This window comes from Theropithecus gelada, chromosome 18 (assembly GCF_003255815.1).
Source record: "Theropithecus gelada isolate Dixy chromosome 18, Tgel_1.0, whole genome shotgun sequence".
Taxonomy (NCBI): Eukaryota; Metazoa; Chordata; class Mammalia; order Primates; family Cercopithecidae; genus Theropithecus; species Theropithecus gelada.
Window position 1 is genome coordinate 24,431,352 of NC_037686.1, and position 26,285 is coordinate 24,457,636.

The 26,285-nt window shown below is 39.7% G+C and overlaps 1 protein-coding gene across 2 annotated transcripts in view; it reads right to left on the reverse strand.

The window, feature by feature from the left end:
• GAREM1 (GRB2 associated regulator of MAPK1 subtype 1) overlaps nt 1-25,757 on the reverse strand; it is a 206,987-nt gene extending 181,230 nt beyond the window's left edge. For both annotated transcript variants that reach the window (XM_025365646.1, XM_025365645.1), the window contains exon 1: nt 25,590-25,757. In XM_025365646.1, the coding sequence (XP_025221431.1) occupies nt 25,590-25,710 (121 nt within the window). In that variant the 5' untranslated portion in view covers nt 25,711-25,757. The remainder of the gene's footprint in view (nt 1-25,589) is intronic.
• Between the last annotated feature and the right edge of the window lie 528 nt (nt 25,758-26,285).

Below are 26,285 nucleotides of genomic sequence, written 5' to 3' on the forward strand. Positions count from 1 at the left end.
GCACTCCAGCCTGGGTGACACAGCGCGAGACTCCGTCTCAAAAAAAAAAAAAAAAAAAAATATTACCAAATTTAAGACTATTTCCTGGTTGGAATTACATATATACATACATACCTTTAAGAAACTGGCTAACTTATTTATATATCAAAACATTCAACTAAATTCTCTACTTTTGAAGTTTTACTTTCGCATATTTAAAAGCTTATTACACAAAACCATTCGTCAAATAAATTTCTCAGTCGTAGTCTTACGGACATACACTCCTTCTCCCCATATTATAAATTCCCTTGACTTTATAGAAAAGTAAGCCTTTTAAAAGAAGATACACAGTCATATTAATATTAATGCAACATTTTCTTGTCACATCATATCAGTGTAGTGGTGAGGTCTGGAAAACTTTATTTTACAGGAAAATAATAAATGATGACTTGTTACCTCTCAGGATTGGTACAGATTTGGTCCTTTTTACACCTTTCAAATTTATAGAAACAGTTGTAAGAAATGATGTAACTTCAGTACTAAAAGTACCAAATTTTGAAATTTCTTGAGGGTAGGGACCTTATACTTCCCCATCCGCTTTATACATGATAGGCACATTCACAAAATTGTTTTTATTTCTACAGACATTTCTTAAGTCATATTAATTAAAAGATGTGCCATGGATGAACCAAGAAACTACATAATTTAGAAGTTATGTTGTTGAAATTCTTTGTTATTACTGAGGTGTTGCCTTCCTAATCCTACACTGTGTGTTACATGCAATAAATCAGTTGGCGTTGGCTAAGTATACTGTAAGAGAGCACTGGAGAACCTGGTGTAAAATGAAAATTATGTCATTTCACAAATAAATAATATGGGCACAGATAACAAAGAATTGCTATAGTGTATTTCTAAAGGGATTTATTGTGGGATCTCTCTTGCCCCATTGTCATAGAGACACCTACCATTTATCAAAACACTATTAAGGGCTCAGGGTCTGAGTCCTTGGCTTCACACAGGCGGAGGGTGGTCCATAAATACTTTGAAATTATGTGAAGAACTGTGTTTATACCCATATCCATTTGCAGCTTTCACGGGATCTCCAAAAAGCTAAGCAAGAATCACTGCTAATGTTGTGATCAATAAAATACGTAAAATTATCACCTGGTACAAATATATACTAGGGGAGGGGAGATTATCTGTTGATGTCAGAACCTAAGTGCGACCACATCCCCGATCATGTCTGTTATGCTCTTACTTGTCATTTGTGATGGCACTGGCCTGTTTCTGCTTAGTTTCCATAGCATTTGCTACTCTACTCCATAATTGTAAAATGCAGCTCCTCAGTTAAGGGAAAGGATTTGACAACAGGTATGGGCTTTGTCACAGGTAAATATCAGAAGCAGAGGCTCTCTAGAAAGAAGGCTGGAGTTTCTATACATAAGACTGGCCTAAATTCGCATTAGTTTTATAGAATCTATAGACATCTCTACTTTCATCTGTGTAGATGAAAAACACTGATCTCAAAGAAAACTGGTAAGAACAGATGGCACAGGATAAGGCTTTGGTGAACTTTTTCTGTCAAGTGCCAGGTAGTAACGACTTTAGGCCTGTGGCCTATAAAGTGTCTATCACACCTCTACTTCTGCTACTGTAGTGCAAACACAACCACAGACACGAGGTGAACAAATAGGTGTGCTGTGTTCTAATAAAACTTCACGTACTCAAACAGACAGTAGGCCAAGTTCGCCCCATGGGCCCGTCTGCCAACCCCTGGCTTAGGGTAAACTCCTTGCCATTTGGGAGGGGAGAACTGAAAGCAAAATCAGATTTGTATGACCACCACATATTTCATTTTTGAGAGGCCTTCTCTATCATTTCCTACCCCCAAAGCATTGCCACCTCCTCTACTCCCACTCTGATAAAACCACTACCTATTGAATGCTAGCCAGCAAACTAAAGATTTTAATATAAAGTGATAAAATAAAAGGGCCTTTCCACTCTTAATTTCATCAGCGACTGAACTCTGCATGGGGATTCGCCCCCACAGTGAGGTGCTGTCCAGGAACCATGCAATGTCAGAACACTCTAGCTCAGGGTCTGAGTCCTCGGCTTCATGCAGGTGGAGGGTGGTCCATGAAAACTTTGAAATTATGTGAAGAACTGTGTTTATACCTATGTTCATTTGCAGCTTTCACAGGATCTCCAAAAAGCTAAGCAAGAATCACTGCTAATGCTGTAATCAATAAAATATGTAAAATTATCACCTGGTACAAACGTATACTGGGGGAGGGGAGATTATCTGTTGATGTCAGAACCTAAGTAGGACCTGACCACATCCCCGATCATGTCTGTTATGCTCTTGTCATTTATGATGGCACTGGCCTGTTTCTGCTTAGTTTCCATAGCATTTGCTACTTACTCTACTCCACAATCGTAAAATGCACTGCTCCTCAGTTAAGGGAAAGGGTTTAGCAGCAGGTATGGGCTTTGTGACAGGTAAATATCAGAAGCAGAGGCTCTCTAGAAAGAAGGCTGGAGCTTCTTCAAGTCTCACCCCAAGGTAAATGAAGGATATTACTATACATATGTGTTTATATATACAAATATCGTATGTATGTATTAATGTACCTTTGAGGACAATTTGGGAACAAGTCTTTTACAAACCAAAAAGGAAAAATGCAAACAGTTCTTACTTTGCTGTTACATGTCACCTTCCACCCCAAGTCTTTCTTGTTGGGGAGACTGGGGTAGGAAGACAATAAACACTCAAAATGGAAAACCTTCTTCAGTGAGCAATCCCCAAGGTCCAGTTGAGTTTCCATCCTCTATTAACAATTCTGCGAGGCTCTCATGGTTCTTTTTATTTCAATTAGTGGGATCAGACCTATCCTTGATATTTTTGCCTACAGTGGTTCAACTTTCAATAAAGATGATGGACAGAAGACTCTCTCATTTTATGATAAGCAGTATGAATGGGAAAACACTACTTGTTGGTCTGAGAATTAGGAAAGGCAGGCCAGAGTTTAAAGTACAAGCTCTAGAACTGCCTCCATTGCTGGCTTCTCCGCTTTTCAGCCATGTGACCTTGAGCAAATTATTCCTTATGTTAAAGAGCTCTTGAGAAGTAAATGAGATAATGTACGTAAAGTGTTATACAACAGCTGGCACCATAATTAGTCCTCAATGAACGCTAACTATAATTATTATAGAGAAAGAAACACCAGTGGATTTGTTTGTTTGCGGGAATATGGAAGAGTTACTTTTAACAATTTTACATGCCTTTGGTAAGAAGGTAAAAGCTATAGCTTCCTTTTTAAGTTTTTAATCATTCATAGTAAAGTGTTATTAAAAAGTAGATGTTTAGGCTGGGCATGGTGGCTCATACCTGCAATCCCAGCACTTTGGCAGGCAGAGGCAAGTGGATTGCTTGAGCCCAAGGAGTTAGACAACATGGTGAAACCCCATCTCTACAAAAAATATATATTAAAAAAAATTAGTTGGGTGTGGTGGAACCTGTAGTCCCAGCTACATAAGAGGCTGAGGTGGGAGGCTGAGGTTGCAGTGAGCTGTGATTGTGCTACTGCACTCCAGTCTGGGCGACAGAGTGAGACTCTGTCTCAAAAAAACGAAGGGTTGTGGGGCAGGCGTGGTAGAAGTTTAATAAATATTCTTTCATCTCAACTGTGAAGACCAGAATTATTATTTCTTATCATTACAACTATTCTAATTCTTCAAAATTTCCTCTGCAGAGAGAATGGTGACATGCAGTAAACCAGGTTTGTTTTTTTCATTTTCCTGTTAATACATAATCTTGAAGGGAGGAGAGTCTATTTTGGGTAATCACCAATGTCTACATAAAAAGTTTAAAAGGTGAATAATTTAGGTGGAGAGCCCTATGGAGGTTGGTCAGGCAAAGGCATAGGAACCTTTAAAAAGAATGGAGAGAAAAAGCAAGTCTCCTTATGTATGAACACTAGCCAATGGGAAAAGGTGCCATTAACTACCTCCATTTGCCAGTAATTGGAGCTACAAAAAGAGTATTATTACAGTAAGGTTAAGGTAATATCTTGCTGTCTGTGGCACAACCAGTCAGAAAATTTTTGAAGATATTCTAATATTCTGAGTAGTCAGCAATCAGTATCAATCAACTTATAACTGATCTTCTGTTCCAACTATAAAGGCTATCCTTTGCAATACTTTTTCTTCCCTGCTGGATTAGAAAACTGGCTGAAATCCTATTGTAAAGTCTAAGGGTATCTTTTAAATCCCTAAATGCAAGTCAGCAAATCTGGAGTTTAAAAAAGCTAAATCCTGTTTAAGTGATTAATTCAACCCCTATGCCAATTGCTACATAAAATTATTTAAAAGTTCTAATAAGCTGCTTAAAAAAAAAAAAACTGTTTAGGGGTTGCGACATTTGTAACCACAAACATTAACCTTGATCTTTACCATCATCAGCACTGGCTCAATTCCCTCTTGATCAATGTGATTCACTCCATGGCTTGATTTATGACCATTACTTTGAAGTCTCCCACTATTATTTCTCTGGCCCTGAACTCTCTCAAGATGCAAGCGCAGATTTCTGACTCCTGAACTGAATTTCCCCTTCAATACCTCAACACAGCCACAAATTATCTTGCTGCTTTCCCATACCTCCAGCCTTTAACAGTCACTGGAGTCATAATCCCAGCATACGGAAAGATGGTACCTTGCCCTGTTGAAAGTTAGGTGTCGCCATGGGACTTGCCACTAACAATGACATGTAAGAGGGATACAAGGTGCATCGCTTCTGAGCAGAAGCTTTAAGGGGCCAGGGCATGACTTACCATATTCTATCTTTCCTCAACTACTGTGGTAATCCCAGCACTTTGGGAGGCTGAGGCAGGAGAACTGCTTGAGCCCAGGAGATTGAGACCAGCCTGGGCAACATAGGGAAATCTCATTTCTATTAAAAAAAAAAAAATTTAAATTAGTCAGGTGTGGTGGCACACACCTATAGTCCCAGCTACTTACAGGGGCTGAGGTGGGAGAATCACTTGAGCCTGGGAGGCTGAGGCTGCAGTGAGTCATGATCGTGCCACTGTACTCCAGCTTGGATGACACAGTGAGACCTTGTCTCAAACAAAAACAAGAATGAAAACAACCATGGAAGCACAAACTGAGGCTTTTAGGCCTGGGATCCTCAATGAGGATGATGACGGAGAGCAGAGTCCCTACCCCCCCCACCCCCCAAAGCCAGCTCGTTTCATCTCAACTGTGAAGACCAAAATTATTATTTCTTATTCCTACAGCTATTCTAATTCTTCAAAATTTCATGCAGTACAAGTGAGCAATAAACCCTTGCTGTTTTAAACCAACTAACACTTTGGAGTTGTTACCACCACCTAATCTGGCCTACTCTGCCTAATACACTCACCTGCAACCTGCTTCTCTATCTCTGATAAGGGCATTAGCACCCAAGCCAGTAACCTCAGGACTAGTTAATGCTTCCCTCTTCCTCATATCCCATTATCCAGTTATTAATCCTGGAAATCTTACGTTAAAATATTTCCCACTCACCCTGCTCCACTACATTCCCACAAATCTAGTTTTGGCTAGAGGCCCTCTTTCTCCTTGATTATAAACCCTACAGCTTCCTAATATTGTCTAATTCCAAACTTTTTCTGCTCTAAATGATCTTCCAAAATGACCAGAATAACCCTTGTTAAATAATAAAAAAAAATCTGGGCCTTTCCCATATTTACAGCCCTTCAGCACTTCCCACTGTTTGCACAGCAAATATTGGAGGGGCATATTTGCAAACAGGCACTGTGCTAGGTACCACAGGAATGAGGATGAGCCATGTGCCTGGACAATGATCTTCAACATGATGCAGTGACAGAGCCAGCTGCAGAATGTTGCTTGATACTAGCATTTAGTAAAATACTGAAATCTGTGAAAAAGGTATTTTTAAAATAAAAATTAGAGTTAATTCAAGTTTAGAGTTAATTCAAGTTCTATGAAGACTTGACTTTCACTCATATTCTGACATGCTTTCTTGAGATGGAGAAGAGATGGAGGTCATCACTAGCTAGCCAAGATGTGCACATGGCCCAAGATTCTGCATCAAGTCCCTCCTGAGACTCTACTGATGTTAGCAGCTTACATATGATTATAACATACATCGTTGTAGTTTGTTAGTTAACCATTTTTATAATAGAGTTCATCAAATTTAGGACCCCAGTGAATTCTGTTGCAATCCATTCTGTTATAACACCATCTGTTACTTGTGTCCCGGAAGGGGAAGGGAAGTTAAGAACCACCAGGTTAGCCAGAGGAGAAAGGTCAAACGTCAGTATATTACGGCTCTTCAAAATCTGTTTCCCAACTTGTCCTCCCCTCACATGCCTCCGTTCAGGACGTGCCAAACCTTTGTCAGGCCACCATTTCCTCTTTAAAACCTCGCAAAATTCTACTCATTCAACAACTAGTTCAGTGGTCAATTAATGTTTTCTGTAAAACCTGTCCCAAGCGTTGTCGGCAACACTAACCGGCCTCTGGGCTGAAGCATTTCCTTGCTTATCACATGACAGCATTTAATTGTCTAAGAACATACCTACTCAGTGGGCCTCTGAACCCCTTGAGAATGAGTATCACATGTATTCATCTTTGGGCGCCTAGCCCTTGTTACTGTGCTTGCACAGCAGCAGGCACATGCTCCACAGCTGTTAAATGAATAGCATTGTGGAAACCACATACCGTACTCCCACTTACCCATCAGCCTATTGATGAATGTTAGGGGAAACTGTTACTTTGAAAATCCAGAGAAGGAGGTTTTACACTTACAAGTTTTTTTGTTTAAGAAACTTGGCATGTTATTAACTATAGGGTAGCGAAATTTATGTGTGTGTGTGTGTGTGTGTTTACATGTGGGTGTGTGTTTGAGTATGTGTCTGTAACAGGTTTACTGTGACCGCTTGTATTAGTCCATTTTCATGCTGCTGATAAAGACATATCTGAGACTGGGTAATTATAAAGAAAAAGAGGTTTAACAGACTCACAGTTCCATGTGGCTGGGGAGACCTCACAATCATGGTGGAAAGTGAAAAGCACGTCTTAAGTGGCCGCAGGGAGAATGAGAATGAGAACCAAGCAAAAGAAGAAACCTCTTAAAAAACCATCAGATCTCGTGAGACTTATTCACTACCACGAGAACAGTATAGGGGAAACTGCACCCAGGATTCAATTATCTCCCACTGGGCCCCTCCCATAACATGTGGGAATTAGGGGAGCTACAATTCAAGATGAGATTTAGGCGGGGACACAGCCAAACCACGCGACTGCTATAATAAACTACCACAAACTGAATGGCATCAAACAATAGAAAATTTATTCTCTCACAGCTCTAGAGGCCGAAAGTCCAAAAACAAGCTGCAGGCACAGCCACACTTACTTTGAGGGTCCTAGGAGAGATTCTGTTCCCTGTCTCTCCTAGCTTTTGGTGGCTCAGGCAAGCCTTGGTTTGTGGCTGCATTACCCCAATCTCTGCAACCATCGTTACCCTGCCTCCTTTTCTGTGTCAAAACTCTGTCTCCCTTTCTCTCATAAGTACACTGTCATTGGATTTAAAGCCCACTCAGGTAATCTAGAATGACCTCCTCTTAAGACTGTTAATTACATTTTCAGAGATCTATTCTCAAAAGAAAGTAACATTCACAGGTTCCAGGGATTTTGATGTGGACAAATCTTTTGGTAGGCCCCCCATTCAATCAACTACACTGTGTGTGCACATGCCTGTGTGCATGTGTGTTGTATATTGGAAAAAGAAGACTCCTTAAGGCTCTATTGAACACCTACATGTTACTAAGGTAACACAGTTTGGAAACTGTGTTAGGTGCTGGGGACACAATGATGAACATGAAATACACAATCTCTGCCTTCATAGAGTCAGAATCTATAGGGGGGTGGGGTGAATATGAAAATTAATTTATTCTTTAAAGTTGGAAAATGTAGTATGAGAAAAAATTACACCATGGTTGTATATAATAGTGACCTCATCTTACCTGCTGTTAAATGAGTAAGCTAACACTTTCTCCATTAGGGATGGAGGGTTCGGGGAATACTACTTGATTTTCAGTTTAGATTATCTCCCACCCTGTACTGGGACATTCACAAAAAGTCCTTGTTTCATATGTTTGCTTTGCACATTGAATTACTGGACCCAAAGATACTCCATGGCACTACCATAATTCATACAATTTAGAATGCCATCACTTGCAAGACAATCATTGTTTGACAACAACCAAGACTGTTGATAAAACTGTCACACTATTAGTTGTAAGTTACATGCTGATTTCAGAGATATTAAAATGTACACCTTAGAATCAATGAAACATGTTAATTTCCATTCTGAAATATATTCTTACAATACGTCCAGACAAATTAACAGCTTCTGATTAAATAGTATAGCCAAATCTCAATGATTTCCCAGCAAAATTTTAATGCTGAATTGGCTTCACAAGCTTCAGAGTATTTTTCAACCTCTTTCCATCAGGCTAATATATGTAAATATAATTCACTAAGTCTTAAAAGTAGGACATATTCTCATATGCTGGGTCTCTTCCAGGCTTGAGATAGTTGGAAAAGTCAGAGACTGAGAAAGAACTCTAAATTCCTTGAGCAGGAAGAGGCTGCAGGAATCATCACTTCTTTCCTTGCCCAGAACCTGCTAAAATGTCAGACTGTAAAGAACAGAGTGTGTGCACCTGTGTATTAGTCGGGGAAGCTTGTAAATACTTTAGGTATAGGCTGGAGTATCCCAACAACTCTGTAGATGAGTCATTCAGACAAAATTTTTGATCCATCTGTTGGAACATCACACCAGATCATGTGAACCGTGTGAAATGAACAGAAAAGACAAGACAGGATTCCTGCTCTCTGCTCTTGGACAGCTTAGAAAGACAAATATGAAAAAGGAAGTAATAAAACTTTTAAACACATACAACTCCAACCTAATAAAATCTTCATGGAATCCAGGATCAAGGTTTTGTTATAATCTTACGCAAAGGTTATGTAGTAGACAAAGTCTCAGGGACTAATCTACGTTATGAGTCCTCTTCTCACACTCATTTCTCCTATATTTATTCAGTCTGGGTTTTGACATTAAGATGTGAGATTCACATTGCCCTGCACTTTATTTTTTCTAAAATGTAGATTTCATTCTGGTCTTTGCATGTGAGATTAAGAGGAATCAGGAAGATAAGGCCATGAAAAATTGGGGGAAAAGTAAACAAAATGTAAGAGAAATTTAAGAATTTTTAAGTCGACAGATGTAGGTCATTATGGGATTTCAAAGAAAGAGACACACGTATACATTGAGAATAGCACGTGAAAGTTGCCCCTCCTACAAAAAATAATGGGGGAAATACACTTTCAACTAAGTAGTCAAGCTGAGTGCAACGTGCAAATCCTTCTTAAATTCTGAAACACACACACACACACACTTACTTCAGCAGCAGCTTTGTAAAGTATCATTTTAAAAGCAAATTCTTCCCTGGAGAAAACTTACTGCCAAAGCATCTGGACTATCCTTCTAGAAGGCATTTAACAAGTTACTATTACTTCAGAGACTCACCAGGGTACACTGGCTTCAAAATGTATTTAAATTTTCTTTGGAAAAACACATATCAGACCTCTCATAGCCATTGGAGAAGAAGGATAAGTCAGGATCAGGAACAGTTCTAGCTACAACTTCACTTCTTTAGGAATAAAATAATTGTTTTCCGATTTCATTAACTTTATGTGTTCTTGGAACACAGCCCAAGGTAGTCCCTGAAAGACAGATGTTGCTGAAGTGTTTTTCTACTACTAAAAGAGCAAAATAAATTTGGCAAAGATAGTTCATATCAAGAATAAACAGGTCTTTGAATAAATGGGCTGGCACAACAGCCTGGAAGAAAATAAAAATCTTACATCATATGCAAAAATTAATTCCAGATGGATTAAAAACAAAAAAAAATTAATCTTCCTAGAAAATCTTAGACACCACGTGTACAATCTAGGTGTCAGGGAACCTTTCTTAGACAAGATTGAAAACAGGAACAAGAGACTTCTCTGTACATGTGAAAATTTAAAACTCTCAAATGGAAAAATGTATATTAGGTCATTTGATAGCAAAAATGTAAATAAGAGAAAATATTTCCATTATATACAAACAGCATCTAGAAATTGACAAGAACAAGCCGACAACAGAAAACCAACAGAAAGTATGATTTTAATCCATAGAAGAGCAGGTCCAAGTGATGAACAGATATACAAAAAGAGAGCCCCCAAAATCACCGATAGTCAGGGAAATGCAAATTAACACAGCAATAAGATCTTTATATCCATTACGCTGGCGAATTTTTTAAAAAACATTATAATAACTATGGTTGACACAGATTTGGAGGAATGGTATTCTCACACATCCATGATAGAGCCGAGACGGGCGAATCACAAGGTCAGGAGATCGAGACCATCCTGGCTAACCCGGTGAAACCCCGTCTCTACTAAAAAGTACAAAAAACCAGCCGGGCGAGGTGGCGGGCGCCTGTAGTCCCAGCTACTCGGGAGGCTGAGGCAGGAGAATGGCGTAAACCCGGGAGGCGGAGCTTGCAGTGAGCCGAGATCCGGCCACTGCACTCCAACCTGGGCAACAGAGCGAGACTCCGTCTCAAAAAAAAAAAAAAAAAAAGAAATGAGAATTGCTATGGACTTTTTGGATAGCATTCTGGCAGAATCTATTAAATCAACTCCACTTCTGTGAACTGAGTTTTATTGGGATGCTAGACAATCATGTTTCCCCTACATTTTTTTTCCTAAAATTATTTAGTTTGGGTAGCTGCATAGGAAATGAAAAGAATCAGGAAAACAATGTTATCAAAAATGTTTTGGAGAAGTGAAACTTATTAGAAATCACAGAATTCTACAGAAACCATGAACAAATTAATGATATGTACAGGAAGGTTTAGTGAAGTATAATTCACAGAGGCCAATAAAAGGAAACAAATTGAACTCCTGTCAATAAAAGAATGAGTATTTTCACATCATGGGATATTACGCAGTTGTTATGAATTTCAATTACACCGGGTGATTTAGAAAGATTCCCATGAGTGATATAAGCAAGAGGCCAAAAAGTATTTGTCATATAATCCAATTTTTATGGAACAATGACAGAATTCTTCATGTCTCTGTATGTATATGTAATAGTGATGTAGGATTCTATTAGCATGAAGAAGATAGGAATAATATGCACTGGACTGTTGGAGTGGATTACGTTTGGATTACGTAGGTAGGCAGGGTTGGAGGAATGGGGTCTGTTATGAAGGAAGAAAGTTTGTTAAAAAGTAGCTAAAATGCCACTATTATGTAAAATTGTGTGTGTGTGTGTGTGTGTGTGTGTAGAGAGAGAGAGAGTGTGTGTGTGTATGTGTGCAGAGAAAGAACAGAGAATGAATCACAATGTTGGTGGTTATCTCAAGACTTCAGAATACCTTTATTTTTAAATATTTTTAGGTATTCAAATTCTTCACAATACATATGTTTACAATCAGAGGGGAATGAAGACTACAAATAGTATTTATACTTAGTTCATACACTTCCTCCCTCCCAACTCTGTGGTCTCTGCTTAGCATGAAACTCTCCTCTGATAACACACAGGATTCAATTGTACACAATCTACTCGGATACGTATCTTCCTAGTCGAGTCAAGGGGGAAAAAAAGAAACAGAAGATGGGGGAGGGGTGAGTAAAATTCACAGTCTACCCGATCTACTATAAAGTTAATTTGAAGCTGCTTTGGTTTGGCAGTAAAAGATTCTCTTAAAGCTGTCTTGTTATTTCACTTTTAGCAACTGTCACCTCAACACTCTGATAAATACAACTATTTATAGAGTCCTCAGGTGCTAAATTGGCAGAGTGAAATGTACTTTATTTTTCATTATTTTATTTTTTTAATTATACTTTAAGTTCTAGGGTACATGTGCACAACGTGCAGGTTTGTTACATATGTATACATGTGTCCTGTTGGTGATATGTACTTTATTACCCATCGACCCCTGGATCTATGTCCAGAGAGAAGTAAACTGGACTTTTAATTTATCTTCTTCTTAGTCATTACAGTGAAGTCAATATTTACACAGATATTCAATAGAAAAAAATGAAACGACCTTCAAACTATCACCTGTGCTTCTCCCCATATCTGGAAGTGATCTGTGAATTTCTATTATTTATTCACTAGTGTCCATACATAGATTCTAAACTTCAACAGACTCCGAAGTTGTTGTCGTCTATCTCTTATCTAATTATTCCAAATGTGGCACTTCAGTTTATGTATTACATGTAAAAATAATTAAATATTTTTACAAACATGTCCATTTACTTATTAGTATTTAAAGCCAAAAAATGACAAATCATTCATCAGCTTTGTTTCACGCAATGCACAGGAATTTATCAACAATGAAGTATCTTTGGGGAACTCTGCATGAATGGGACACAAATATAACTATATTTGTGAACACACAACATGGTTTTACCAAGATTTTCATGAGACTATTTGATTTCATACAATGCAAGGGGATTCTTTCAGAGGACAGTTGCAATACAAGAGTGAACATATCATATTTAAATCCAATATCCAGGTTGGTTAAGAAAAGTAAATGAATCACAATTATTCAATTTCAAAACCAGAGATAATAGCTATTAATAGTTATGAACATTAACTGCTGAAGACAAATAAGTTAAAAAGTGATTAACCCACATGAAACCGAAACATTAGTTATAAACATCCCATAGAAAACTAAGAAAAACGTACAGGAGGATATTTTATTACAGAAGATTTGAAAAAAAAAAAAAAACTCTACCAAAAGAAATTTAAAAAGAGCTCAGGAAATTCACAAACAAAATATGATATTATTGAAGCTAAAGCGATTCTACTATCAAGCAAAGAAATACAACATTTTAATTATCTAAACTAGCAAAGGCCAAAAAAAAATGATATTCAATGATATACAAAGTCATGAGCTTACTCATCCACTGCTGAAGGTAGGATCTTTTCTGGATGCAATTTACCAATACATACCAACAATCCAAAAATAACGAATTTTAAACAATCATCCCACTTCCAGGAACCCAAAATAATAAAATGATGTAAAACTGTCAAATTTAAGTAAAAAGTCTCAAAAACAGGACACTCAAAACTAATGTCTCACAATAGTCAAATAAATAATAGTTGATTGGTAATAACAGAATTCCAATGAATCACAAAAAGTCTATTTCCAAAGAATATTAATAATGAAGGAAAAGGCTCATGATCTAATGTAAATGTTAACAAGCAGTTTTATATATAATTTGGTCCCATTTGTAAATGTATTTTTGATTTACATCCCATGCCTGCATAATAGCAAAATGTTGGTCATGGTTATTTAACAAGTTATACAATATCTGGAATTAAAACGGATGTTCATTTTTGTCTTTCCTTGTCTATATTTTCCAAACTGTCTATAATGGTAATATTTTTGGGGAGAAGAGTAAATATTGTTTTTTAAACACAAACATAAAGTCTCTCTGACAAAAGGAATAGCGCAGGAAAAAAAAGCACCTCTAAAAAAACTGGACAACTAGGCTGGGCAGTGGCGTGCCTGTAATCCCAGCTACTTGAGAGTTTGAGGCAGGACAGCATGAGTCCAGGAGTTTGAGACTGTAGTGTGCCATAACCGCACCTGTCAATAGCTACTGCACTCCAGCCTGGGCAGCAACAGCAAGACCCCATCTCTATTTTTTTCTTTTTAAATGAACTACTATTATCATTGTGTGTATCAAATCAGGTTGGGTGTGATGGCTAGCACCTGTAATCCCAGCATTGTGGGAGGCCAAGGTGGGAAGATCCCTTGAGCTGAGGAAGTCAAGACCAGCCTGGGCAATACAGCGAGACCCTGTCTTTACTAGTAAAATAAGTGGCTGGGCATAATGACTCACGTCTGTAATCCCAGCACTTTGGGAGGCCGAGGCGGGAGGGTCACTTGAGGTCAGGAGTTTGAGACCAGCCTGGTCAACACAGTGAAAATACAAAATTAGCCAGGCATGGTGGCTCATGCCTGTAATCCCAGCTACTCTGGAGATGTCAAGGAATTAGGGCCCAATGCATGGCTATTTTAATAAGTTTGTTAGTAGGAAAAAAAAAGTGAAGAAAGGCATCACAGCAACAATCTAGATGGCAAAGGCTGCTAAGTGGATCCCAATATCCAATGCCCCCTTCTCCTGCAGTAGGAAGCTCTGGGCATTATGCCCAGTTAAAAGACTTCAGCTTCTGCCTTCCTGTACTCCCATATAGGACTGTTGTTGAAGTGCTGACCAAATGAGATGTAAGTGAACTGCTGTGCAGGACAAGTGGTAAGACATAGCCTTTTGCCTTTCTTGTTGTATGGGATGTAGACATGACAGCTAGAGCTCCAGCAACCATCTAGGACCATGAAGTTTTGAGAGTGAAAACTACTTGCAGAAGACGACAGAGCAGAAAGAAAGAGTCTAGATCCTTCATTCTGTGGAACTGCCCTATCAGTCCTGGACTACATATCTTCAGACTACTTCTATATGAAAACAAAACAAAATAAACTCTCTGTGTTGTATAAGCTGCTATTTTTTTTTTCATCTATCTTACACACAACTGAAATGAACCTTAACTGATGTCCCTGGCCATAATGAGGCTATGAAGATTCCCTCTGATCCTATCTTCTCTTAGTGGCTGACTTCCTCTTAACTGGCCAAAGACAGGACCAAAATAAACAGAAAAAAATAAGAGTAGAATATCTTAATAAAGCTTTTGGTTACTTGTTATTTATTTTTAAATAAGTAATCTGAACCTCCTAAAGTGCATGCTCTCTCTCTCTCTCTCATGCTCTGTCTCTCTCTCGACACAACCAATTAAATAGTTTTTAACTTGGGTCTAGTGCTTGATTGATTTTGTGGGTCAGTGATCCAAAGGTAAAAAATGAATCTTGCATTATTTTAAAAACCTAAAGCAGGCTAAAAATGAAGATCTAGGAGCATAAACTACTGGGGACCAGAAATGACAATGTTAGTTTTTTTATTCAAACCAACCCTTACTTGCCCATTGCTGCTAAAAGAAGAGAGCAGCAATCCAAAATGAGAATCAATCATGGAATTTAGCATCTGCACAGACACCTGTTCTGGGGGTATTCAAGTGGGCCTCCTCAGGTATTTCACTAACCTTTTCTTTAGTGGATGACAGACTCTATTATGACGAGTGCTTTCTAATTACCTAATAGTAACAGATATGTTTTAAAATTTTAAAAATAAACATTTACCTTTTTGCTGGTACTTTTAGATATTTAAACTCTAGTTTCCTGCTAGGAAGGCAAATTTTCATTTCTAACATCCTAAAGTCTGATGATTGAGAAAACTGTCATCTTATTAAAAAAAAAAAAAAAAAAAGTCTGACCAAGGAAATTTTTCTCTACTAGTTGGAGAAAAAACAACAGAACACAACTCATTTTAAATCTTCCCAGGGACACTTACATAAGCACTGCTCAGAGACAGTTACATTCCTCTCAACGCTATCACCAAGCTTAATCATAACAATTTACTATGTATGTTAAATATTAACTAAAATGTCTTCATAACTATAAAGAATTCATATTGTATTTTAAGCTCAATAACTTGGGATTTATTAAACAACCATAAGGTCATCAAAGCCCACATGGTATTCAAATACTTCAAACTAGGTTAACAATTAGCAGAATCAATTAAAATAACTTGCCCTGTAATTGTAAAGCAATTCATCCACAGAACTGGAAAGGAGCTTGGGAATACTGTTTTTTTCTTCTTTTACCACCATGTAATGCTCCCGCACAGCATAAAAGGAAACTCAGTGTCTGGGATTCAGACACTACTTTTTCAAGTCAAACTTGGGGCTATTCTAGGAAGATGACAACTGTACCAAATTAGCAGTTGTAGTTTTGTAACATTATTTGAACCAAATGGCTTGTTTGCTTAGAAGTAAAATTCGTGGAGCCCAGAGATGAGATATAGATAAATGGTTAGCTGACTATGCCATCAGGTCTTTGTTAAGAACTGACTAGTTTCTAAGATATACTGCATTTTAGTCCACATACTCAAGAGTCATATGAAGAGCATGATAATACCAAAGATTAAAAATTCAGTGACATGGCAACACATAATATGTAAAGGAGACATCTTAACTTCAGAATGAAAAGAACTAACAAAAAAGTGAAAAATCGAAAAATGAGCTGTACTTTCCAGAAATACTTTATTTATGGATAACTAATGACCCTAAGAATCATTATTTTATAAATCACGATAGTCTCTATTTTTCCTTCTGCTAATATTAAGACCTGCCATCTTAGTTCCAATTTATATATTTAAAAATATAAAATGTCGCCTCAAATCAAACAAAAGTGACATTCTATTTCAGATTTGCAGAGCTCATACACTGCTGTAGTAATACAGATATCTTGGGCCTGATAATTTTTAGTACCGAGATTTGCTCATTCATTTATTAAATGTTTATCGGGTGCGTCCTACGTGCCAGGCATTGTGCTAAGAGCTGAGAAATCGCAAAAATAATTTTAGATGCCTTTAACCTGAAATTCAAGTAAGCAATTCTTACGAAACTGGGAGTAGGGGTACAGCAGGGTGGTAGAGGGGGCTTTTTTCTTTTCTTTTCTTTTCTTTTCTTTTCTTTGAGACGGAGCCTTGCTCTGTCGCCCAGGCTGGAGCGCAGTGGCGCGATCTTGGCTCACTACAAGGTCCGCCTCTGGGGTTCATGCCATTCTCCCGCCTCAGCCTCCCGAGTAGCCGGGACTACAGGCGCCCGCCACTACACCCGGCTAATTTTTTCTGTATTTTTTAGTAGAGACAGGGTTTCACCGTGTTAGCCAGGATGGTCTCGATCTCTTGACCTTGTGATCCGCTGCCTAGGCCTCCCAAAGTGCTGGGATTACAGGCGTGAGCCACCGCACCTGGGCTAGGGGAGGCTTTTCATGCAGAAAGGTCTAAAAGAATTCATCCTGCCAGGGGTGTTGGCTCATACCTGTAATCCCAGCACTTTGGGAGATCAAAGCAGGCAGATAGCTCTATCTCAGGAGTTCAAGACCAGGCTGGGCAATATGGCAAAACCCCATTTCCATAAAAAATACAAAAATTAGCTGGGTGTGGTAGCAAGTGCCTGTAGTTACTCAGGAAGCTGAGGTGGGAGGATCACTTGAGCCTGGGAGTTCAAGGCTGCAGTGAGCCATGATCGCACCACCGCACTCCAATCTGAGGGACAGAGCAAGATTCTGTCTCACAAAATAAATAAATAAATAATATTTTAGCAGGTATTTCTATTTTACAAAAACTACATAAACCAGAAATAAAAGTTACTTTTCCCATGGCATATCATAGCTGGTGTTCTTAAGATTGACAGTCCTGCTGAAGATGAGTGGGGAGTTTAGGAGTCTTCCTAGAAACAGCAGCTCAGTAAGTGAAAAGACAGATACCTCAGGAATCTCAAACAAAAATAAACGAGTTTACAAGCTGGTCCACAAGAACTTGCTATTTCAGTAAGGCAGCCAATGAGTGAAAGAGACTAAAATACTCCCTCTTTAAACTATAATGCAGTTGATCACAACAGTCAAACCAGTTTTCCTTTTAGAAATGAACTGAGTGTCTTAAGGTTTTTACCGACAATGTGGACACTCATTTCAGTTAAGACTTATTCCCTTTGGATATATACCTAGTAGTAGGATTGCTGAGTCACAAGATAATTCTATTTTGAATTTTTGGAGGAACCTCCATACTGTTTTCCATAATGGCTTTATTAATTGAAATTTACACTCTTACATTCCCACCAACAGTATGTCAAGGTTCCCTTTTCTCCACATCTTTGCCAACATTACCTTTTGTTTTTTGGATATCTTGTCTTTTTGCCATTCTATCTAGAGTAACATGAGCTCTCACTACGATTTCGATTTGCCATCCCTGATTAATGACGGATGTTGACCATTTTTTTCATATACCTATAAGCCATTTGTTTGTCTTCTTTTGAGAAATGCCTATTAAGGCCTTTTGCCCATTTTAAATAGGATTATTTGTCTTTTTGCTATGGAGTTGAGTTCCCTGTACTCTGGATATTAACACTCAGATACACAGTGTGCAAATATTTTCTCCTATTCTGCAAGTTGCCTTTTTGTTCTGTTGTTTCCTTTGTCATGCAGAAGCCTTTTAGTTTGATGTAATCCCATTTGCCTATTTTTGCTTCTGTTACCTATATATTTAGGTCTTATCCAAAAAATCCTTGCCTAGTCCAACGTCATAAAGTGTTTCTACTATGTTTTTTTCCATGAGTAGTTTCATAGTTTCTGGTCTAACATTTAAGTCTTTAATCCATTTGGAGTTGATTTTTATATATGGCATTAAATAGGGGTTCAGTAATAGATGATAGATAGCGGTCCAGCAATCCCACTATGGAGTATATATAAAAAGGACATGAAATCAGCATGTAGTGAATATAACAGTGGCTACCAGAGACTGGGGAGGGCAGAGAAAAGCAGGGCAATTGGGGGAGGGTGGCCATTGGGTACAATGTTACAATTAAATGAAAGGAAGAATAAGTGGGGTGACTACAGTCAACAATAGGGTATTGTGTATCTCAATTTAAGTGGAAGAGAGGATTTTATATGTTCCTACCACAAAAAAAAGATAAATATTTGAGGTGATGGATAGGCTAATTAGCCTTATTTGATCATTACATAATGTGTACATATATTGAAACACCACATTGTACTCCATAAATATGTATTAATGATTGTGTCAATTAAAAAGTTATACTTTTTAACTAGAATATGTAAATATTCACCTTACATTCAAGATACTTGCTTTCCTTTCTAAATAGATATTACAGTACTGTTCTCTGGAAAAAAAAATAAGACTTTCAAAACAGCCATCTTACTTGAAAAAAAAGACACTGGAAGAGCTATCTGCAAATCTTGTCCTGTGGGTCTATGTTTGTCACTGTCCACTGCCTGCTACAATGTCCTCTCTTGTTCTTTTCTCATCATTTTTAGGCACAGCCAATAGTCAGAATAGGTGAAAACTGGAAGAAAGTGAAAGTACACCATGTATCAATGAATATTAAAGACACTTTTTAAAATCACTCACTTTATGTATAACATTATAGTAGGCACCTCTTTCCTGTAAACCATTATACAACTATAGTTACAAACAAATGATCTTCCATCAGTGAATATAATGATGAGTACATGGTAAAAAAAAAAAAAAAAACCAAGGCTGGGCGCAGTGGCTCATGACTGTAACCCCAGTACTTTGGGAAGCCAAGGCGGGCAGATCATTTGAGGTCAGGAGTTCAAGACCAGCCTGGCCAAAATGGTGAAACCCCATCTCTACTAAAAATACAAAAATTAGTTGGGCATGGTGGTGCATGCCTGTAATCCCAGCTACTCGGGAGGCTGAAGCAGGAGAATTGCTTGAGCCCAGGATAAGGAAGTTATAGTGAGCCAAGACTGAGCCGCTGCACTCCAGGCTGGGCGACACAAAAAGAAAAAAAAAAGATACAAGTGTCTAAGCTCATTGTTTTGGTGCCATTTGGTAAAACTCACCTGTGATTCTGGATTAAATTAAAAGTTCCTGGCCTAATGTGGTGGCTCAGGCCTATACAGTCCCAGGTACCTGAGAGGCTGACACCAGAGGATCAGCTGAGCCCAGGAGTTTGAGGGCAACCTGAGCAACATAACGTGAACCCATCCCTTTTTTTAAAAAAAGAAAAGTTCCTTTCCTAACTCCTCCAGTCCCTCCGAAGGCCAATCTTGGTTAGATTAGTCAGCTTATAACACTTTCTGTCTGATAAAGACCTTTTGCCACCTTTTTATAACCTGTGGATTACTACATCAGTAACCTGGAATACTCAAATGGAAACACTCAAGTCACCCAGAGCATTTCTCTCAGCTTCTTCTTCTGTACAAAGACAATAAAAGCTGCTGCTGCCTGAATGATATGCTATACTCTGAAGCCTCCCTCAACTGATCTGTAGCTCTACCACAGCTATCTCACACATGTATCTGACATATAATACTGCATTTAATTCCGATAATAAGTAGATACACAAGAATGTAAGCTCCACAAAAACAGACATTTCTGTCTGATTTGTTCAGTGCTGTAGTCCCAACACCTGTAACAGGGCTTGTCGCATAGTAGGGGCTTAATAAGTATTAGCTGACTTAATAAACAATTTACTGAATGAAGAATATGGGCAAGTATAATGTCCAATTTTTCTACATGGGAAAACTACAAATCAAAGGGGTTGCAAGACCTGACCAAAATCACATGACTATGAAATGGCAGTACCTCTAACAGAACGAAGGTCTCTTGGCTCCAAATCCAGCATTCTTTAAACTACCATTCCCCCCACCCTGGCCACGTGTACTCTCTTAAAATACAGAATGCCAGGAGAAATGAAGCCACAAGATAAACACAGAACACCTTCCAAGAGCAAAAGTAAGTTACTTTGGGAAAAAGAAAAGAAAAGAAAAAGACATCAATTACAAAGTAGATTTTGAGAACTTACATCAATTTCAGTGATAAAACATGGATCCGAGAAAGACCTTTGACATTTACAGACACTTGGAGCCTCCCTGGGGCCTAAGTGTCCATGCTTTTGCTCCTAGAGGCCGGTAAATGATAAAGCTGCAGAAGTCTCTGAGTGCAAAGCAAGGACCAAAGTTCCCACAGTCCCAACAAATCCAGGACTCAGAATCCGATGTGATTCCTACACACAGGACAAAGGCACGGTCACTGCTCCTGTTCTACCTACTTAGTGGTCTCCTACTCCTACTACCTTCTCTTCTTCTCTCTCCCCGCCTTTCCATACAGCCTTGGTCTTCCTTTTCCTTTCAGCAAACAGGGCCATTAATACATCTTTTACTGTGCTAGACCAGCATTCTTTAAACTGGGGTACATGTCTGAGGCAAAGCTAACGCTTCCCAAGGGTCTCATCATCACAACTGTAAAGGGATCAGTTTCTATACTCGAAATTTCCAAAAGTACTCTTGTTTAAAAATTAATGGGCTTGGGTCCACAATTGCATTGGACATCCATCCAGTGATGACCTTCACTGTGATGGAAGGAAGCTGTCATTCACCATCTCCCCTTCACAATGGTTCTTCAACCACTTTACAAAAGTAATGCACCTGTATATACTTTCTCTACATCTTTCTAAGATGCACTGCCCAAGGGTGCAAAGACCTTGGGTAGAGAACCAAACAAAGGAACAAAAATATTGACTCATGTTGCAGGGTGAAAGCCTCTAGTATTTAGGTAACAACTATTTCTGTTAAGTCAGGTTATTTCCAATTCTTTGTTTTAAAAAACAACCAGCAATCATTAAATATGGAAAGTCTTATGATCAAAATAAATATGAAATACTGGATTTCAATCTATATACTTTTTTTTTTAAGTTACAGAGAGTATGGCAGAGTGATCAATAGAACACTTTCAAGCATAAAAATATATTACACTGAGAGAGAATTCTATACAGTGGAAGGGAAATGGAGTAAGAATTTAAAGAGATAAAGAAAAGATGTAAAATGTTTAACTTTCAAAAGATTGATTCTTGAATCTCATGAATTTTTTAAACAAATGATATTGGAAATCAAATATACATTTTACTAGAGTTTTTAGAATGATGTAATACTTTAAAATATTAACAGTTACAATATGCTGAGAAATTACATCCCCTGAAGTATTTAAACTTAGGATGAAAAGTTTTAGCATTGAACTGAAGAATGTGCTTAGGGACAGAGTTTCACCAAATCTTTTACGAGGCATAGAAGCAAAAAGGTTGTAAGAATGCTACTCTAATACAAGCCTTCAGGGTCTATCCAAGATGAAATGAGGAGGAGAGAGAAAATGAACAATTTCCCACCTATCCAGTTTTGACTGAGGATGGCTGGGGGTGGAGTGAGGATTAGTATTTTCTCCATCCTCTCCTTGGTCCTAAGTACATTTGCTGAACCCAGTTCTACAGCCAACAGTTTATAAGACTGATATCAATCAGTTTAAATATCTGATTTTAACTGTACTGCTGACTGGGCTTAGACCTCAGCTGACGAGATATATCTCATCAAATCTCCCAAGGAGAACTGCTAGAGTACCTTTCTTTCGGTTTTCCAGAAAAACTTATGGGGCAATATTTATAAAGGCTCACTTATTTTGTATTTATCTTATCATACAAAGGCAAATTTCACCATCAAGGATGTAATATTGAACACATCTATCTACCTGGCACTTCAGGAGTGGCACATATAATACAAAGAATTGGAGAGTTCTTTACATATCGTGTAGTGAATATTCTAGGGATGGCGAATGTCCTGAAGAGTCATCTCAACAGACACATCTACATTACTAGGCCCTCGAACCCCAATGTTTTCCTTTTTTTCTCCTGTTCTGTAACCTCTTCTTCCCCACTGCCTCTTGCCTCTTTTCAGCCACTCCTTTGGGAAGCAGAAAGTCGTATATATGATGGATGAGGCCAGCACTTAATTTGGTATCTACATTGTTTTTAAAATACTGACTTTCCAGTCCTCAAGCTCTCAGAGACACAGTGAACCTATTTAGAGCACATGTCAGAACAACCTCAACCCTTCTCTCCTTTAGCATAAGGAGGTAGCCCAGTTTGAGACAAGAGGTCAGTCTTCAGAGTCAGAAGGTCGGCTGGAAATTCCACTCCACCATTTACTAGGTACGAGTGTTCAGGCAAGTCAATTTCTCTGAATCTTAGGTTTCTGAAGTTCTTAAAAATTGTGTTGCTGAGGATTTGAGACAATACATATTATGCATCCAGAAATGTACCAGCCCATAGTAGGCTTTTGATAATCAATAGTTGTGAAATTAGATTTTTTTAATGTTCTTTAAAAAGTATTTAAAATTAGCCAATCATTTCCTCTTGGCATAATGTCAACTACTGGCATGTTTTTCAATTTTGTTCTAGTCTCTTTAAAAACAAGTGATTTGGAAAATGACTACCTTTCATGTCTAAGTATAGGGTGGGCGTGTGCGATGTAAAATGTACCTGCGGTACTAAAACTGGGGAAAAGGCAAACACAGGATGAGGATAGCACAAAACTTAAGATTTCACCTATAACATTTATAAATATGCCAGCATGTCCTCAACCTGTCCTAAACTGTGTGAAACATGTTTAAAAACATGCACAGAATCTACAATTGACTCTTTTAAAGTCTACCCAAATTCAACTGCTGAAACAACACTTTCCCCAATCAAATTAGTAGAGAATTTTTTTGTAAATACTTAGTATTTTCAGCATGTGGGCAGACTGATACTACCACAATGCTCACGTTGGTATAAATGAGGATTTCCTTTAGTCTCTAAAGCAATTTGACAATGTGTATCAAGGATTTTAATAGTACTGACATGCTTGTTCAGCAAAGTAGAAATATATTCTAACCAAAAAACTCCCAGATGTATGTACAAGAGTATTCATTATACCACAATTTTTAATAGCACAAAATGATATAGCTTAATAATGTCCACAATAGGGGGAGAAATTACATGGTATAGCTTAGCCCATGAACTCTTTGGCAGTTATTAAAAATCATGTTAACAAAAATGTTTAAATGAGATGGGACTGTTAAGTGAAAGAAGCAAGTTATAAAGCAGTATCTGGCTATGATTCCAAATGTGTATGTGCCACTATGATTCTCAAGCGGCAATAAGGAAATAAGAGAAATTTACAATGAAGAATTGGAATTACATGTAGTGATCAAAATCCATTCCACAGCTTGAAAGGACACAGTGTTAAGACTCACTACCCACGTCCTCATTTTAGAAAGAAGTGTGGGATGAGTACACTGCTGATTCAGATCCTTTTTATGAATGGCAGGGATAGAAAAGTGGGAAATAAAACTAAAAGTCATGTCTGAAAGTGATATTCCGCCCCTTTAAACTTTCAGTTTAATGAAGCTTTTGAGTGACTTTTATACCACATGCAGCAATGCTCTCTGCCTAGCTACCAAATTTGGCAGTGTGCAGAGATGAGAGAAGGTAGGAAAAGGTAAATTTTGGAGGAGGAAATGAAACGTTGCGAATACACACACACACACCCCAATTCAGGTCTGCAGATGCTATTTAAAGCACACAACATTTTCCCACCCCCACTCTAGGCAGAAACGCCTCAACACACCACCTGTGTGTCCCGCCCAATCCCCCCCTCCGCTTCAACAGCTACTGTGATCTGCACTTCATCACTAATTTTAAAACTTCCAGCTTATTTCCGATGCACCCTACTACTACCAACAATCAAACGAGGATAGCAAGCAAGCCAAGGCTGTTTTCCAGCTTTCACGAAGTTGCCTGCATTTATTTTTCCCATCAGATATACAAATGTCTAATCAAACCCCACAGATAAGAAACAGAATAAAAACTCCTTTGTATATGTATACATCTCATGTTACCCACTCTTTTACCCTAGGAAACAAGGAGTAACCCTAGTGCCTGTGACTCGAAATGACATCTTTCTGCTTAGTGTTCTCCTGACCTGGCCTGTGCAGCCACAGCTCTGCCTGCCTGTCTGCCAGCCTGGGCCCGGGTACTTCCACAGCTGCCCCACAGCAGGGCAGGCTTCTTTCTGCAAACAGTCTAAAATCGCATGAAGCCAAAGCCCACTGAAGTTATGATGAAAACAAGAGAAGTCCAAACACACCTAAATTGCCACCTTACATGTCATCACTCTCAAACTGAAAGGTGTCTACTTGCTTGACAGTATGCGCAACGATGTGTTTGCAGCTGTCACACCGCAGAATAAACAGTTGGGGGAAGGAGCTGGGTGGGTTTCTGGTGGTCAGTTTCAGGAAATACACCCTTGTTAGTTCTGAGCTCAGGTTCCAAATCAATATGTTTTGGTGATTTATTTTTTTTTTCCAGGCTGGAAATGCGCTAACCTAATAATTAACCTTAAGCATACCATCACTTCTGCTAAAAACATTTTCTACACACAGACCTAAATTACTTTCGGTTGGGTTAAACAAAACAGACAAGCGGTAATACAAGGTCTCTGAGAAATATGATCCTTTTCAATGGTCACCCAGGAGCTTTTCCTCTTAAATCTGTTTGGCGGGGGATGGGGGAGACAGGGAGGAGAGCACCCAAATTAAGATGCCACCCAGAGCACAATGATAGTCTCAAGAAAGTTGCCTAAGATAACTCTTCAGGGTTTCCCTAGTTGAGTAATTCTTGCAGGCGGGTGGAGAGGGATCGCTGGCGTCCAAAATTACGATCTGCAGAGGTCTCCCTATGTTGACTTTTTTTTTTAGGGCGTCCTTTTTAATTACACTGCAAGGACTCTGATTTCCACCTCCCTGTCTGCTGCTGGGGGGAGTTGAGAGCAACGCGCCAGGGCTGCGGCAGCCGCTCGGGCCAACTCCGGCGCTCGGGGGCGGGCAGCCCACTCCCCTCGGGTCCCACCCTCTCCAGCACACGCGCGCACACCCGCGTGGAGACGGCTGTCCTCGCCCGTCTGCCCCGCGCCCCAGCTGGGACTCACCGTTGTCCAACCGCGCGATCTGGGGCAGCCGGTAAGTGCTGACCAGGAGGTCGAGCGGCACGGCCACCGAGCTCCACTTCACATCCTTGAGGCTGCAGCCCAGCGAGGGCGCCGGGTCCATCTTCCCCGCCGCCTCCTGTCCCGCGCTCCCCCGCCGCCGCCGGCACCACCCGCGCCTCAGCGGCCGCCGCTGCTGGCGTTCGCGGTCTGGGGCGCGCGGGAGGCGCCGGGCAGCTCCGGCCGCGGGCAGCCGGGGGGCGCGGCGACTGGGGCGGCCCAGAGGGAGGGGACCGGCGCCCGGCTCAGCTGCCGCTGCGGGGCATGGCTGGGGCGCCCCGCGTGCCCTCACGCCCGGAGAAGACTTAGAGCAGCCCCGCGGCTGCGGGCGGCGGCGGCAGCGGCCCGGGTGGCTGCGGCGGCTCCCGCTCCGCCTCCTCCTCTGGCCCTGGGTCTGCAGCTGCGGCGGCCGCCCGCTCGCCTCCTCCTCCTCTTACCCCTCCTTCCCTCCGCCTCGAGCGTGTGAGGAGGAGCCGCGGGTCTGAGAAACGCCATAGCAGCGCTCCCAGCACTGACTAATCAACAAGGTGCGAGCAACGCCTGCGCAGCTCTGGGAGACACCGCCTCCGCCTCCCCGGCGCCGCCTGCTCCGCCCCCCACTCGGCCTCCGCCTCCCGCAGCTCCCGCGGCCGGGCGGAC